The 18,008-nt window shown below is 46.0% G+C and overlaps 1 protein-coding gene across 1 annotated transcript in view; it reads right to left on the reverse strand.

Annotated features, from left to right (window-relative positions):
* Positions 1–18,008, reverse strand: part of LOC130268945 (vomeronasal type-2 receptor 26-like) — a 45,048-nt gene that overhangs the window by 16,277 nt on the left and 10,763 nt on the right. The window contains exon 3 of the mRNA XM_056518108.1: positions 17,284–17,496. Coding sequence (XP_056374083.1) covers positions 17,284–17,496 — 213 coding nt within the window. The remainder of the gene's footprint in view (positions 1–17,283; positions 17,497–18,008) is intronic.

The following is an 18,008-nucleotide window of genomic DNA, read 5'->3' on the forward strand; positions in this document are numbered from 1 at the left end:
TGAGACGTGGAGAAGCCGACTTAGCATCAAGAGACGCCACACCCACGAGAGCTGGGTGCGAGCGTGCGTTTCCCAGACGTGGAGGACGGATGGGGCAATCCACCAAAAAATGTTCGGTACTGGCACAGTACAGACAAAGATTCTCTTCCTTACGGCGATTCCTCTCTTCCAGGGTCAGGCGAGACCGATCCACTTGCATGGCCTCCTCGGCGGGAGGCCTAGGCGCAGATTGCAATGGAGACTGTGGGAGAGGTGTCCAGAGATCTAAGTCTTTTTCCTGGCGGAGCTCTTGATGCCTCTCAGAAAAACGCATGTCAATGCGAGTGGCTAGATGAATGAGTTCATGCAGGTTAGCAGGAGTATCTCGTGCGGCCAGAACATCTTTAATGTTGCTGGATAGGCCTTTTTTAAAGGTCGCGCAGAGGGCCTCATTATTCCAGGAAAGTTCAGAAGCAAGAGTACGGAATTGTATGGCGTACTCGCCAACGGAAGAATTACCCTGGACCAGGTTCAGCAGGGCAGTCTCAGCAGAAGAGGCTCGGGCAGGTTCCTCAAAGACACTTCGAATTTCCGAGAAGAAGGAGTGTACAGAGGCAGTGACGGGATCATTGCGGTCCCAGAGCGGTGTGGCCCATGACAGGGCTTTTCCAGACAGAAGGCTGACTACGAAAGCCACCTTAGACCTTTCAGTAGGAAACTGATCCGACATCATCTCCAAGTGCAGGGAACATTGCGAAAGAAAGCCACGGCAAAACTTAGAGTCCCCATTAAATTTGTCCGGCAAGGACAGGCGGAGGCTAGGAGTGGCCACTCGCTGCGGAAGAGGTGCAGGAGCTGGCGGAGGAGATGGTTGCTGCTGCTGTAGCTGAGACTGAATCTGCTGTAGCTGCGACTGGAGTTGCTGTGTCATGGTGGTCAAGTACGACAGCTGGTGATCTTGTTGGGCAATCTGTCGGGCTTGCTGGGCGACCAGTGTGGGGAGGTCGGCGACAACTGGCAGAGGAACTTCAGCGGGATCCATGGCCGGATCTACTGTCACGATGCCGGCTGGCAGGAGGTGGATCCTCTGTGCCAGAGAGGGATTGGCGTGGACCGTGCTAGTGGACCGGTTCTAAGTCACTACTGGTTTTTACCAGAGCCCGCCGCAAAGCGGGATGGTCTTGCTGCGGCGGTAGTGACCAGGTTTTATCCACTAGCAACGGCTCATCCTCTCTGGCTGCTGAAGATAGGCGCGGTACAAGGGAGTAGACATAAGCAAGGTCGGACGTAGCAGAAGGTCGTGGGCAGGCGGCAAGGTTCGTAGTCAGGGTGGATAGCAGAAGTTCTGGTACACAGGCTTAGGACACACAAAACGCTTTCACTGGCACAAGGCAACAAGATCCGGCAAGGAAGTGCATGGGAGGAGATCAGATATAGCCAGGGAGCAGGTGGAAGCCAATTAAGCTAATTGGGCCAGGCACCAATCATTGGTGCACTGGCCCTTTAAGTCTCAGGGAGCTGGCGCGCGCGCGCCCTAGAGAGCGGAGCCGCGCGCGCCAGCACATGACAGCAGGGGACGGGAACGGGTAAGTGACCTGGGATGCGATTCGCGAGCGGGCGCGTCCCGCTGTGCGAATCGCATCCCCGACGGCCATGACAGTGCAGCGCTCCCGGTCAGCGGGACCGACCGGGGCGCTGCGGAGAGAGAGACGCCGTACGCGCTCCGGGGAGGAGCGGGGACCCGGAGCGCTAGGCGTAACAAGGTGTGACACTTGTGCAAATTTAACCAAAAAAATGACAGGCAGAGGAAGGCCCCCCCGCAGGGGCCGTCGTGGTGCTGGGATTCTCTTTAGCCCTAGAATGGCCAGTGTTCAGAGGCCACGTACCCTGAACCCCAGAAGTTCTGAGGACTTAGTTGACTGGCTATCACAAGACACCCAATCTACTACTAAAGCTTCCGCTCGGAACATTGACGCACCGTCCTTCTCCTCCTCTAGCTTAGCTTCGGGCACCTCTCATTCTACCACTTGCCTGCCTTCCGCCACCACCAACACTAGCACCACAGCAGCTTTACTTGATCCGTCAGAGGAGTTATTGATGCACAACCATTACTGGCAGAGGATGTAGTTAACAGGGATATGTCTCAGTCAGGCAGCATTACACACATGGACGTACGGTGTGATGATGATGTTGTACCCGCTGCTGCTTCCTTTCTTGAGGTGGCAAATAGCGGTGAAGGTGTTGATGATGACGATGTGTATGTGGATGCCTAGTGAGTGCCCGCTAGAAGAGAAGAAGAGGGGGAAAGTTCAGATGGGGAGACAGAGAGGAGGGGGAGACGAGTTGGAAGCAGGGGGAGGTCGTCGCAAGGAGCTAGTGGCACAGTCAGACAGCAAGCATTGGCACCCGGGGTCAGCCAGACGGGACGCCAATCAACACATGTTGTTGCCACCACCAGAATGCCGTCATCGCAGAGCTCAGCAGTGTGGCATTTTTTTTGGGTGTCTGCCTCTGACAACAGCGAGGCCATTTGCAACCTGTGCCAGAAGAAACTGAGTCGTGGGAAGTCCAACACCCACCTAGGCACAACTGCTTTACGAAGGCACATGATGTCACATCACAAATGCTTATGGGATCAAAACGTCAGAACAAGCAGCACACAAAGTCAAAGCCGCCATCCTCCTCCTGGTCCAGCATCTTCAGCCAAGTCAACCACTACTGCCCTCCTTGCCTCCTCTCAACCATCGGCCTCTCCGTCTCTCGCCTTGAGCAGTTCCTGCTCATCTGCCCACAGTCAGGTGTCTGTCAAGGAGATGTTTGAGTGCAAGAAGACAATGTCTCAAAGTCACCCCCTAGCCCTGTGTCTGACAGTTGGCTTGTCGGAACTGTTGCCCGCCAGCTTTTACCATACAAGTTGGTGGAGTCTGAGGCCTTTAAAAAATGTATAGCTATTGGGACACGCAGTGGAAGGTACCCGGCCGAAATTTTTTTGCACAAAAGGCAATCGCCAACCTTTACTCCATTGTGCAAAAGGAAATTATGGCATGTCTGGCACACAGTGTAGGGGCAAGGGTGACCATCTGACCACTGATACCTGGTCTGCAAAGCATGGTCATCAGTTATATCACCTGTTGAAGGACCCTCGTCTTAAAAGGATGAAGGAGAACGATCTGTACTGGGTGTCCAAGCTACTAGACCCCCGGTATTAACATAAAGTGCCTGACATGTTACTGCATAACAGCAAGGGGAAAGGATTCAGCAGGTCTAAAATAAATTAAGAAGTATGCTGTACACATGTGTATAAGGGTCATGTCACAGCACAACAGGGATCTAACAGGGGAAAAGGTGAAAGTAATCCTCCTCCTCCCACGAACACGCCGGCAAGGATAGGAAGCTGTATAGACATGCTGTTGTTGGAGGACATGCAGAGCTTTTTAAGTCCTACGCATCGCCACAGCCCTTCGGGTCCACCCTCAGAGAACGACTTGACCGACAGGTAGCAGACTACCTGGCCTTAACCGCAGATATCGACACTCTGAGGAGCGATGAACCCCTTGACTACTGGGTGTGCCAGCTTGACCTGTGGCCTGAGCTATCCCAATTTGCGCTCGAACTTCTGGCCTGTCCCGCTTCAAGTGTCCTGTCAGAAAGGACCTTCAGTGCAGCAGGAGGTATTGTCACTGAGAAGAGGAGTCGCCTTGGTCAAAAAAGTCTGGATTACCTCATCTTTCTTAAGATGAATGAGGGATGGATCCCGAAGGGACTCACACTGGGCGATACATTTGACTGAACAAGGCCTGATCAGATGAGCTGCCTTGGTGTAAAAATGGTCCACACACTGCTGTATTTGAAGTCTGAATGCCGGATGACTTGCGTGACTTATTTGCCACCAACTAAGGTTCAAGCCGCAATGTTTTAGGGCACTTTTTGCCTGGCAAAACAAACAGAAATTTTTCATGCCGCTGCTACAATACCAAATTTTCCAGCCAGGTGTACATGCCTAATTTTTCTGGCCTCTGCTGCTGCACTTGTTATAGTGCAGCAATTTTTATGGCCGCTGCTACAGCTGCGACAATACCAAATTTTCCTGCCAGGTGTACATGCCTAATTTTTCTGGCCTCTGCTGCTGCACTTGTTATGGTGCTGCAAATTTTCTGGCTGCTGCTGCTACAGCTGCGGCTGAGACAATACCCAATTTTTCATCCATGTGTACATGGCTAATTTTTCTGGCCTCTGCTGCTGCACTTGTTATGGTGCTGCAATTTTTATGGCCGCTGCTACAGCTGCGACAATACCAAATTTTCCAGCCAGGTGTACATGCCTAATTTTTCTGACCTCTGCTACTGCACTTTTTCTGGTGCTGCAATTTTTCTGGCTGCTGCTACAGATGCAGCTGCGACAATACCCAATTTTCCTGCCAGGTGTACATGCCTAATTTTTCTGGCCTCTGCTGCTGCAATTGTTATGGTGCTGCGATTTTTATGGCCGCTGCTACAGAAGCGGCTGCAACAATACCAAGTTTTTCAGGCATGTGTACATGCCTAATTTTTCAGGTACTCTCTGCTGACATCTCTGTCCATTTTTGCAACTGTGGATATTAGATGTATGCTAAGGGTAGCATGGTGGCTCAGAGGTTAGTACTGCTGCCTTGCAGTGCTGGGGCCTTGTTCAAATCCCGCTATGTGCTGCCTAAAGGGGGGCTCTAACTATGTGCTGCCTAATATGGGGAATCTTATGTGCTGCCTAAAGGGGAGCTCTAACTAAGTGCTGCCTAACATGGGGGAATCTATGAGCTGCCTAAAGGGGGAATCTAACTATGTGATGCCTAAAGGAGGGATCTAACTATGTTCTGCCTAAAGGGAGGCTCTAACTATGTGCTGCCTAACATGGGGGAATCTATGTGCTGCCTAAAGGGGGAATCTAACTATGTGATGCCTAAAGGAGGGATCTAACTATGTTCTGCCTAAAGGGAGGCTCTAACTATGTGCTGCCTAATATGGGGGAATCTATGTGCTGTCTAAAGGGGGGAATCTAACTATGTGATGCCTAAAGGGGGCTCTAAGTGGTGCCTAAAGGGAGCTAAAGCACGTTATTCCAAACCGTTTAGGAATAATAGGGGATTTATGCCCTTTATGGATTAAAACCAGACTCTGCATCAACTATGTAATTTTCCATATGAGTTTTGCCATGGATCCCCCTCCGGCACGCCACAGTCCAGGTGTTAGACCCCTTTAAAACAACTTTTAAACTACTATTGTGGCCAGAAAGAGTCCCTGTGGGTTGTAAAATTTGCCTGCCCATTGAAGTCAATGGCAACATCACTATTCTTCAGTGATCTCTTGAGATCTTCTCCTTTGGCTTCTACTACTATACAACTCCTCTTATGGACCCTCTTATGGACCAACACATGTAGGTTGTTCTGTATGTGTTAGTCTATACGTGCCCAGTGTGCAGCAAAACCAAGTAAGTACATTACCTTTTCTAGTCTTACCATTCATGATAAGAGGATGACCGTACTAGTGCCTAGTGACTTTAATGACGAGGCTTGGCCTAAAATACAGATAGGTCGTAGAATGCCCAAAATGCCATTCTGATGCATCTCTTCACTGTTTGTAGTCTCTAGCTCTCTAAAATACATGGTTTGGACTCTCTCAGCTACAGGAATGAGGTGGTTTTAGCTCTATCAGCTACTGTCATTCCTATAAGAATTCTCATTGGTAGTAGCTAATATCCTGTGGGTTCTGGGTCTCCGTTTCCATGAATTACCAGGGGGATTCTTGAGCCAAGCTGCTCCTCATCTTCTCACACTTGCCACCCACTTCTACTAACCAAAGACTGGTCTAAACCAGATTTTCTCCCTCAGGCCTTGAGGAAGCTGGGTTGAGCAAAGGTCTGACCACTTTTTAGGGGTTTCTACCATACATATATAAGTTTTAGTATTTAGTTACATTTCTATCTGATTGCTGTACTATCACAGAAATGCATTGAAGGTAAATAGAGTGTAAATATCATCTAGTGCTAACCTAAGGAAAGCATGTAATCAGAGGGCATCATTTAGGGGTAACTTATCTGACAACCATAAGGCACCACAATAAGGTGAACTGTCAGTATTGGCATTCTAACTAGTCTATATGCACATTCCACAAGACCTGCCAAAGTTAAAGGGGTACTCCAGTGGGAAACTTTTTTATTTTTATTTTTTTATGAACTGGTGCCAGAAAGCTAAACAGATTTGTAAATTACTTCTATTAAAAAATATTTACCCTTTCAGTACTTATTAGCAGCTGTAAATTCTATTCTTTTTGAAAAAAAAAAATTCTTGTCCACAGTGCTCTCTGCTGACACCTCTGTCCGTGTCAGGAGCTGTCCAGTGTAGCATAAGTTTGCTATTGGGATTTTCTCCTGTTCTGGAAAGTTCCAGATATGGGCATCAGGTGCCAGCAGAGAGTACTGTGTACAAGACAAAAAAGACATTCAAAAAGAATAGAATTCCCTCTGTAGCATACAGCTGCTAAAAAGTACTGGAAGGGTAAAGATTTTTTTAATAGAAATAATTTACAAATCTATTTAACTTTTTGGCACCAGTTGATTAAAAAAAAAATGTTTTCCACCGGAGTACCCCTTTAACCCCTTAGGGACCCAGCCATTTTACACCTTAGGACCCGGCCATTTTTTGCACATCTGACCACTGCCATTTTAAACATTAATAACTCTGTAATGCTTTTAGTTATCATTCTGATTCCGAGATTGTTTTTTCGTGACATATTCTACTTTAACATAGTCGTAAAATTTTGTGTTAACTTGCATCCTTTCTAGGTGAAAAATCCCAAAATTTGATGAAAAATTTGAAAATTTTGCATTTTTCTAACTTTGAAGCTCTCTGCTTGTAAGGAAAATGGATATTCCAAATAAATTTTATTTTTATTCACAAATACAATATGTCCACTTTATGTTTGCATCATAAAATTTACGTATTTTTACTTTTGGAAGACACCAGAGGGCTTCAAAGTTCAGCAGCAATTTTCCAATTTTTCACAAAATTTCCAAACTCACAATTTTTCAGGGACCAGTTCAGGTTTGAAGTGGATTTGAAGGGTCTTCATCTTAGAAACACCCCACAAATGACCCCATTATAAAAACTGCACCCCCAAAGTATTCAAAATGGCCCTTTAGGTGTTTCACAGGAATAGCAGCAAAGTGAAGGAGAAAATTCACAATCTTTATTTTTTACACTCGCATGTTCTTGTAGACCCAATTTTTTAATTTTTACAATGGGTAAGAGGATAAAATTTATAAGTATATTTGTAGCCCAATTTCCCTCGAGTAAGCACATACCTCATAAGTCTATGTAAATTGTTCGGCGGGCGCAGTAGAGGGCTCAGGAGCGAAGGAGCGACAAGGGGATTTTGGAGAGTATGTTTTTCTGAAATGGTTTTTGGGGGGCATGTTGCATTTAGGAAGCCCCTATGGTGCCAGAACAGCAAAAAAAAAAAAAAAAAAAAACACATGACATACCATTTTGGAAACTAGACCCCTTGAGGAACGTAACAAGGAATAAAGTGAGCCTTAAAACCCCACAGATGTTTCACGACTTTTGCATATGTAAAAAATAAAATAAAATTAATAAAATGTGTGTTTCTCCACAAATTTCACATTTTTTCAAGGGTTAATAGCAGAATATACCCCCAAAATTTGAAACCCCATCTCTTCTGAGTATGGAGGTACCCCATAAGATGACCTGAAGTGCACTATGGGTGAAATACAATGCTCAGAAGAGAAGGAGTCATATTTGTCTTTTTAGAGCAAATTTTGCTCGGGGGGCATGTCACATTTAGGAAGCCCCTATGGTGCCAGGACAGCAAAATAACCCCCTAATGGCATACCATTTTGGAAACTAGACCCCTTGAGGAACGTAACAAGGGGTACAGTGAGCATTTACCCCCCACTGGTGTCTGTCAGATCTTTGGAACAGTGGGCTGTATAAAATTTTTAATTTGCACAGCCCACTGTTCCAAAGATATGTCAGACACCAGTGGGGGTTAAATTCTCACTGCACCTCTCATTACATTCCATGAGGGGTGTAGTTTCCGAAATGGGGTCACATGTGGGGTTTTGTTTTTTTTGCGTTTGTCAAAACTGCTGTAACAATCAGCCACCCCTGTGCAAATCACCTCAAATGTACATGGTGCACTCTCTCTTCTGGGCCTTGTTGTGCGCCCCCAGAGCACTTTGCGCCCACATATGGGGTATCTCCGTAGTCGGGAGAAATTGCATTGCAAATTTTGGGGGGCTTTTTTCACTTTTACCTCTTGTCAAAATGAAAGTATAGGGCAACACAAGCAAATTAGTGTAAAAAAATTATTTTTTTACACTAACGTGCTGGTGTAGACCTCAACTTCACCTTTTCATAAGGGGTGAAAGGAGAAAAAGCCCCCCAAAATTTGTTAAGCAATTTCTCCCGAGTACGGCGATATCCCATATGTTTCCTAAACTGTTGTCTTGAAATGCGACAGGGCTCTGAAGTGAGAGAGCGCCATGCGCATTTGAGGCCTGAATTAGGGATTTGCATAGGGGTGGACATAGGGGTATTCTACGCCAGTGATTCCCAAACAGGGTGCCTCCAGCTGTTGCAAAACTCCCAGCATGCTTGGACAGTCAACGGCTGTCCGGCAATACTGGGAGTTGTTGTTTTGCAACAGCTGGAGGCTACATTTTGGAAACAGTGGCGTACCAGACGTTTTTCATTTTTATTGGGGAGGGGGGCTGTGTAGCGGTATGTGTATATGTAGTGTTTTTTACTTTTTACTTTATTTTGTGGTAGTGTAGTGTAGTGTAGTGTTTTTAGGGTACAGTCACACGGGTGGGGGATTACAGCGAGTTTCCCGCTGCGAGTTTGAGCTGCCGCGCAAAATTTGCTGCATCGCAAACTTGCAGCCTGATACTCACTGTAAGCCCCCTGCCCATGTTAATGTACCCTATACATTCACAAGGGGGGGGGACCTCCAGCTGTTGCAAAAATACAACTCCCAGCATGCACAGTCTATCAGTGCATGCTGGTAGTTATAGTTTTGCAACAGCTGGAGGCACACGGTTTGGGAAACACTGAGTTAGGAAAAAGACAATGTTTCCCAACCAATGTGCCTCCAGTTGTTGCAAAACCACAACTCCCAAACATTCTCAGGCATGCTGGAAGTAGTAGTTCGGAAACATCTTTAGAGCCAGATGTTGCCGAACTACAACTCCCAGCATGCTTGGAGTTGTAGTTTTGCAAGATCTGGAGGACTACAGTTTGCATACCACTAATACACTGGTTCCCAATCTGTGCCCTTCCAGATGTTGCAAAACTACAACTCCCAGTATGCCAAAACTGTCCAGGCATTCTGGGAGTTGTTGTTCTACAACATCTGAAGGGCCAGATGTTACAGAACTACAACTCCCAGCATGCCTGGACAGTAAGGGCATGCTGAGGATGTGCAGTTTTGCAACATCTGGAAGGGCACAGTGGTCTCCAAACTGTGGACCTCCAGATGTTGCAAAACTGCAACTCCAATCATGCCCAGAAGCCAAGGGCTGTCTGGGCATGCTGGGAGTTGTAGTGTAAGGGGACCAGATGGAGCAGTCCAGATCACTTCACGGCGGTCTGGACTTCTGCAAAGGTCCCGCGACGCCGCCGAAGATCAACTCACCTGTCGCCACCGCCGCCGGGATCCGGGTCTTCAGGGATGAAGTAAGTACTGGGGCCGAGCCCCAGCACTCCCCCATCCTCCGGTCCTCCTCTCGTTCTCTCTGGATTTCCAGGGGCTGGGCAGGGCGGGAGGAAGTAACCGCCCCCCCCCCCCCCCCCCCTGCGATTGGTCGGTTAGCTAACCGAGGAATCGCAGGGAATAGGAGGAGGTGGCAGGCTTGACACCTCGCTCCTATACTTCAGCATGGTCCTGGCTGTCTGTGACAACTGGGATCATGCAAAATTACCAGGCAGTCGGGTCCCAGAAACCCGATCAGCCCATTATCGCCGCAGATCGCAGGGGCAATTTCCCTCGTGATTTTCGATGATCGCCGATATAGGGGGCCTACATGGCCCCCCTCGGTGTTTGCCCTGGATGCCCGCTGAAGCATTTCAGCAGGCATCCGCTTCCGATCTCTGCCCGGTACGCGGCAAGGACCGGAAACCGCCAGGACGTCCGGGGACATCTTGGGTCCTTACCCCCTTAAGGACCAGGCCATTTTACACCTTAAGGACCAGAGCGTTTTTTGCAAATCTGACCACTGTCACTTTAAACATTAATAACTCTGGAATGCTTTTAGTTATCATTCTGATTCCGAGATTTTTTTTTCATGACATATTCTACTTTAACTTAGTGGTAAAATTTTATGGTAACTTGCATCCTTTCTTGGTGAAAAGTCCCCACATATGATGAAAAAAATGAAAATTTAACATTTTTCGAACTTTGAAGCTCTCTGCTTGTAACGAAAATGGATATTCAAAATAAAAAAAAAATTTGGTTCACATATACAATATGTCTACTTTATGTTTGCATCATAAAATTTATGAGTTTTTACACCAGAGGGCTTCAAAGTTCAGCAGCAATTTTGAGATTTTTCACAAAATTTTCAAACTCACTATTTTTCAGGGACCAGTTCAGTTTTGAAGTGGATTTGAAGGGTCTTCATATTAGAAATACCCCATAAAAGACCCCATTATAAAAACTACACCCCCAAAGTATTCAAAATGACATTCAGTAAGTGTATTAACCCTTTAGGTGTTTCACAGGAATAGCAGCAAAGTGAAGGAGAGAATTCAAAATCTTCATTTTTTACACTCGCATGTTCTTGTAGACTCAATTTTTGAATTATTGCAAGGGGTATAAAGGAGAAAATTTTTACTTGTATTTGAAACCCAATTTCTCTTGAGTAAGCACATACCTCATATGTCTATGTTAATTGTTTAGCGGGCGCAGTAGAGGGCTCAGAAGGGAAGGAGAGACAAATGGTTTTTGGGGGGCATGTCACCTTTAGGAAGCCCCTATTGCGTCAGGACAGCAAAAAAAAAACACATGGTATACCATTTTGGAAACTAGACCCCATGGGGAACGTAACAAGGGGTAAAGTGAACCTTAATACCTCACAGGTGATTCACGACTTTTGCATATGTAAAAAAAAAAAAAAAACATTTTTTGACCTAAAATGCTTGGTTTCCCAAAAATTTTACATTTTTAAAAAGGGTAATAGCAGAAAATACCCCCCAAAATTTGAAGCCCAATTTCTCCTGATTCAGAAAACACCCCATATGGGGGTGAAAATTGCTCTGCTGGCGCATTATAGGTCTCATAAGAGAAGGAGTCACATCTGGCTTTTTGAAAGCAAATTTTGCTCTGGGGGCATGCCACATTTAGGAAGCCCCTATGGTGCCAGAACAGCAAAAAAAAACACATGGCACAACATTTTGGAAACTAGACCCCTTGGGGAACGTAGCAAGGGGTGAAGTGAACCTTAATACCTCACAGGTGATTCACGACTTTTGCATATGTAAAAAAAAAAAAAAAAAAACTTTTTTTGACCTAAAATGCTTGGTTTCCCAAAAATTTTACATTTTTAAAAAGGGTAATAGCAGAAAATACCCCCCAAAATTTGAAGCCCAATTTCTCCTGATTCAGAAAACACCCGATATGGGGGTGAAAATTGCTCTGCTGGCGCACTATAGGTCTCAGAAGAGAAGGAGTCACATCTGGCTTTTTGAAAGCAAATTTTGCTCTGGGGGCTTGCCTCATTTAGGAAGCCCCTATGGCGCCAGGACAGCAAAAAAAAAACACATGGCATACCATTTTGGAAACTAGACCCCTCGGGGAACGTAACAAGGGGTAATGTGAACCTTTATACCCCACAGGTGTTTCACGACTTTTGCAAATTTTTTTTGTTTTTTTTACCTAAAATGCTTGTTTTCCCAAAAATGTTACATTTTTAAAAAGGGTAATAGCAGAAAATACCCCCCAAAATTTGTAACACAATTTCTCCCGAGTACGGCGATACACCATATGTGACCCTAAACTGTTGCCTTGAAATACGACAGGGCTCCAAAGTGAGAGCGCCATGCGCATTTGAGGCCTAAATTAGGGACTTGCATAGGGGTGGACATAGGGGTATTCTACACCAGTGATTCCCAAACAGGGTGCTTCCAGCTGTTGTAAAACTCCCAGCATGCCTGGACAGTCAGTGGCTATCTGGCAATACTGGGAGTAGTTGTTTTACAACATCTGGAGGCTCCGTTTTGGAAACAGTGGCGTACCAGACGTTTTTCATTTTTATTGGGGAGGGGAGGGGGGCTGTGTAGGGGGGCTGTGTATATGTAGTGTTTTTTACTTTTTATTTTATTGTGTGTTAGTGTAGTGTTTTTAGGGTACAATCACACGGGCGGGGGTTCACAGTAGTTTCTCGCTGGCAGTTTGAGCTGCGGCAGAAAATTTGCTGCAGCTCAAACTTGCAGCAGGATACTTACTGTAAACCTCCTCCCATGTGAGTGTACCCTATACGTTCACATTGGGGGGGGGGGGGGGAGAAACATCCAGCTGTTGCAAAACTACAACTCCCAGCATGTACAGTCTATCAGTGCATGCTGGGAGTTGTAGTTTTGCAACAGCTGGAGGCACACTGGTTGTTTTGCAGTGTTTTGCAACCAGTGTGCCTTCAGCTGTTGAAAAAGCTACAACCCCCAGCATGTACGGACAGTGTAAGGGCATGCTGGGTATTGTAGTTATGCAACAGCTGGAGGCATACTACTTTGGCTGGGGATGCTGGGGATTGTAGTTATGCAACAGCTGGAGGCACACTGGTTTGCTACTTAACTCAGTGTGCCTTCAGCTGTTGCAAAACTACAACTCTCAGCAGTCACCGACAGCCAACGGGCATGCTGGGAGTTGTAGTTATGCAACCAGCACATGCACCACTACAACTCCCAGCATGCACTTTAGCTGATTGTGCAAGCTGGGAGTTGTAGTTATACAACCGCTGAAGGTACACTTTTCCATAGAAAAAATGTGCCTCCAGCTGTTGCAAAACTATAAGTTCCAGCATGCCCAAAAGGGAATGCTGGGAGTTGTGGTGGTCTGCCTCCTGCTGTTGCATAACTACAGCTCCCAGCATGCCCTTTTTGCATGCTGGGAGCTGTTGCTAAGCAACAGCAGGAGGCTGTCACTCACCTCCTGCTGCTGCTCCGCTGCAGGTCAGTCCCTCTCTGCCGCCGTCGCTGCTCCTGGGGCCCTGATCCCAACATTGACGCCGTGGATCAGGGTCCCCAGCTCCCAGGGTGCACGTCCTGCACCCGCTCACGTCCTCCGGAAGAGGGGTGGAGCATGTTGCGGTAGTGACACCCGCAGCAGGTGACTTGATTGGTCAGCCGGTAAACCGGCCAACGAATCAGGGCAGTCGTGAAGTGGCACCAGTGCCACCTCACCCCTGCTGGCTATGGCTGTTCGGGGCCGTCTCTGACGGCCCCGATCAGCCAGTAATTCCGGGTCACCGGGTCACTGGAGACCCGATTGACCCGGAATCGACGAAGATCGCTGGACTGAATTGTCCAGCGATCTGCCACCATTGCCGACATGGGGGGGCATAATGACCCCCCTGTGCGATATGCCGCGATGCCTGCTGAATGATTTCAGCAGCCATCGGGCACCGGCTCCCCTCCGGCTAGCGGCGGGGGGCCGGGAATGGACAGGACGTACTCCTACGTCCTCGGTCCTTAAGGACTCGGAATCGGGGGCGTAGGAGTATGTCCATAGTCCTTAAGTGGTTAAAGCCCAGGGTGCCAGGACGTCCCCTGATGTCCTGGGTCCTTAAGGGGTTAAAGCGTACCTGTCATAGTGCAAAAAAAAAAAGAAAAAAAGTAATATATTACTCAGGACCCAATCCTGATCATGTGCATATCATTTTTATGTGTCTCGGACGTATATATCCAGAGACGTAAGCATTTATCTGCTGGTGAGTTACTTTTTCATTGTGCAGGCTGGAGGGGGCGTGTCTGTCTGTCTCCCTCACAGGAGCAAGCCTGTGCAGTCAGCCAATCAGTACTCTCTACTCGGTAACCCTTTCCTCTCTGGTTTTATGCTGTGTCATGTGTCAGAGGAAGATACTTGGAGCTTGCCTGCAGTAATCAGAAGACATTATGGTGAATTCATCACAGGATAAAATTTATAAATATAAGAATAGATCTTTATAAAATTAGTGCAAGGATTTTTTAGATAAAAGTACAGTTTTTTTATGAATACATGTTCTATCTGTTTTATCTTCTCCTAGTAAAGCTGGATGCTAATCAGCATAGCTGTCACTATGTGTGTCATTCATCTTTCACAGACTCCTGAATGTCTGATCAACTTCTTTGTCATTCAGGAGTCTGAGAAAGCTTTGACTATTTCAGCATGCTGGGAGTTGTAGTTTAGTAACAACTGAAGCTGCAATGTTTGTAAATAACTGTGTTAGAGCAGTGTTGCCTCCAGCTGTTTTAAAACTACAGCTCTCAGCATGTCCACACATCCTTTATCTGTAGTTTTGCATACACAATCTCCTATACTGGATACCGGTATGCTTTACGGCCGGTATCCAGTATGCTGTAAAATTTAGACTAGTCTGTCTGGCTAAAAGACAGGCGGCCCCTAGTGGTGGCTATTTTGAACTTGAATTTCAGGTGAAAATTGAAAAAAAATTAACAGGTGTATATTGTGAAATGTCATATTATAATGAGTCCTGCAATATATGAAAAGTTTTTAGCAATTACAGTGCCTCTTTAAGGTCTTTCCAATTCTTACACTTGACTATTTTTTTTAATTCACCTAACACATCAACTTCAATAAGTGACTGTGCCCATACTGTGAAATATCTCATGACAATGACACAATCCATGTGTTGAGATTTTTGCCACTATCAGTGGTGTTAATGCTATGATGCATCAATCTACAACATATCTCAGGTCATCTTTGAAATACAAATCATAATGAATATCCATTACTCATTTATAAAAGACTAGCTGAGTACCTGGCGTTGCCCGGTTTTTCCTTACTAATCCTAATTGGGGAGGAAAATCAACAAAGGAGGAAGCTTTTAACGTCATATCCTGTCCTCATATATTGTTCTCATATCCCATCCCCATATCCCATCCTCATATCCCGTCATCATATCTCAACCTCATATCCTGACCTCCTATCCCGACCACCTATCCTGTCTTTCTATCTCAACCTCATATCCTGTCCTCATTTCCCTTCCTCGTATCCTGACCTCCTATCCCGACCTCATATCCCGACCTCCTATTCCGTCATTTTTCCCAAAAATCTACGGTGAAACGGAAAAAAAAATCATTGTGCGACAAAATTGGAAAAAAAAAACGCTGTTTTGTAACTTTTGGGGGCTTCCATTTCTATGTAGTACATTTGTCGGTAAAAATGACATCTTATCTTTATTCTGTAGGTCCATATGATTAAAATGATACCCTACTTCTATAGGTTTGATTTGTCGTACTTCTGGGAAAAATCATAACTACATGCAGGAAAATTAATACATTTCAAATTGTCATCTTCTGACCCCTATAACTTTTTTATTTTTCCGTGTATGGGGCGGTGTGAGGGCTAATTTTTTGCGCCATGATCTGAAGTTTTTAACGGTAGCATATTTGCATTGATAGGACTTATTGATACAAAAAGTGATCAAAAATGCACTATTTTGGAATTTGGAATTTTTTTGCGCACACGCCATTGACCGAGCGGTTTAATTAATGATATATTTTTATAATTCGGACTTTTCCGCACGTGGTGATACTATATATGTTTATTTTTATTTTTATTTACACTGTGTTTTTTTTTATGGGAAAAGGGGGTGATTCAAACTTTTAATAGGGGAGGGGTTAAATGATATTCATTCACTTTTTTTTTTCCACTTTTTTTTTGCAGTGTTATAGCTCCCATAGGGACCTATAACACTGCACACACTGATCTTTATCATTGATCACTGCTTTCTCATAGGAAACCAGTGATTGATGATTCTGCCGCATGACTGCTCATGCCTGGATCTCAGGCACTGAGCAGTCATTCGGCGATCGGACAGCGTGGAGGCAGGTAGGGGCCCTCCCGCTGTCCTGTAAGCTGTTCGGGATGCCGCGATTTCGCCGTGGCTATCCCGAACAGCCCACTGAGTTAACCGGCAGCTTTCACTTTCGCTTTTAGCCGTGCTGGCTCAGCTCTGAGTGCGCGGCGCCGCGATCGGCACTGCGCGCTATTAGCGGCGGGTTCTGGCTTCACTATGACGCCGGGCCCGCCGTGATATGATGCAGGGTTACCGTGTAACCCTGCGTTACATCACCTGAGCAGGACCAAGGACGTACCTGTACGTCCTTGGTGGTTAAGGGGTTAAAGGGGTACTCCACCCCTAGACATCTTATCCCCTATCCAAAGGATAGGGGATAAGATGTCTGATCGCAGGGGTCCCGCCGCTGGGAACCCCCGCAATATAGCATGCAGCACCCACCTGTATCCACTTCCGGCAGCGCTGGAGGTTCTGGCTCCCGACCACGTGAACAGAAGATCGTGACGTCACGACTCCACCCCTGTGCGCCTCGCCCTGCCCCCTCAATGCAAGTCTATGGCAGGGGGCATGACAGCTGTCAAGCCCCCTCCCATAGGCTTGCATTGAGGGGGCGGGGCCGTAATCTCACAATGCTCCGGCCCCTTCATCGACAGTAATCAGGCCCGGAGCGAATACGCTCGGGGACTGATTTTAACGGGGTGCGGCGTGCAAGATCACATGGGTCCCCAGCGGTGGGAGCCCCGTGATCAGGCATCTTATCCCCTATCCTTTGGATAGGGGATAAGATCTCTAAGCACTGGAGTACCCCTTTAATTCCCTACAATTTATTTTCCACGGTATTTGCTAAAGTTTCCCTACATTTTCCACTTTCTCTACATTTAGCTTTTTTTACACATGCTCTGATCTGTGGGGTTTTCCTCAGCTGAAATCCACCACATTTTCTGTGGAAGCCTTAGTAAATATGTTGTGTTTTTGTGAAAATGTCAGGAACACGCCCCTTTTTGGAGATAACGGCCCTTTTCTGGTGGTCACACCCCTTTTTCGGGTTTTCTTAGCAAAATGGAGAGTTAGTCGGGGTTTTTTCAATTCTGGCGCAAATTCTGGTGCAAAATCTGGTGCAAAACTGAATTTCTCACGCAATGCAACAGAATCTGGCGCACAACCCGACAAAACATGTTGGGTTTGCAATAGTAAATGAGCGCCAGTGAGTTTTATATATATAAATGAAAAAATAATTACATCAGAAATTTTCCAAACTATTTTGTTATTATTTAACACCAGCTGATTCCCTTCCTGAGCTGATGCATTGAAATGTCCAACAACTCTTGCGATGATTACTCCATTTTTGATGCTTTCATAATTAAGGAGGGCATAGAATGAGGACAATTCTCTTTTCTCATTAAAATGAACGTCTTCTCCAAGAGGATCTCTGAAATGAATTCTTCTTAGGTGCTAGAAGATGAACAACACATTACTTGGCATTAACGAACAGTAACTGAAAATAATTTTCTGAATATGATATTAAAAAAGAAACCAATATAAATATATATATATATATATATATATATATATATATATATATAATTTATGTATATATGTATGTCTATATATATATATATATATATATATATATATATATATATATACCTATTTATCGGCGTATAACACACACACTTTTTAGGCTAAAATTTTTAGCCTAAAGTCTACCTGCGTGTTATACGCCGATAAGCCTCTGCAGTTCAATGATTTAAAGCGGGCGCTTTAAATCAATGAACTGCAGCGGCTTTGCAGGTGCAGAGACCTGCCGTCACTGCCGACTTCTCTGCCCCTGCCTGTCCTGGGGTCTAGAGCCCTGCTGCCGGCCCTTCTCTCCCCCTGGCTATCGGTGCCGCTGCCCGTTCTCTCCCCCTGGCTATCGGTGCCGCTGCCCCATTGCCGGTGCCAATAGCCTGGGGAAGAGAAGC

This window comes from Hyla sarda, chromosome 1 (assembly GCF_029499605.1).
Source record: "Hyla sarda isolate aHylSar1 chromosome 1, aHylSar1.hap1, whole genome shotgun sequence".
NCBI classification, from domain to species: Eukaryota; Metazoa; Chordata; class Amphibia; order Anura; family Hylidae; genus Hyla; species Hyla sarda.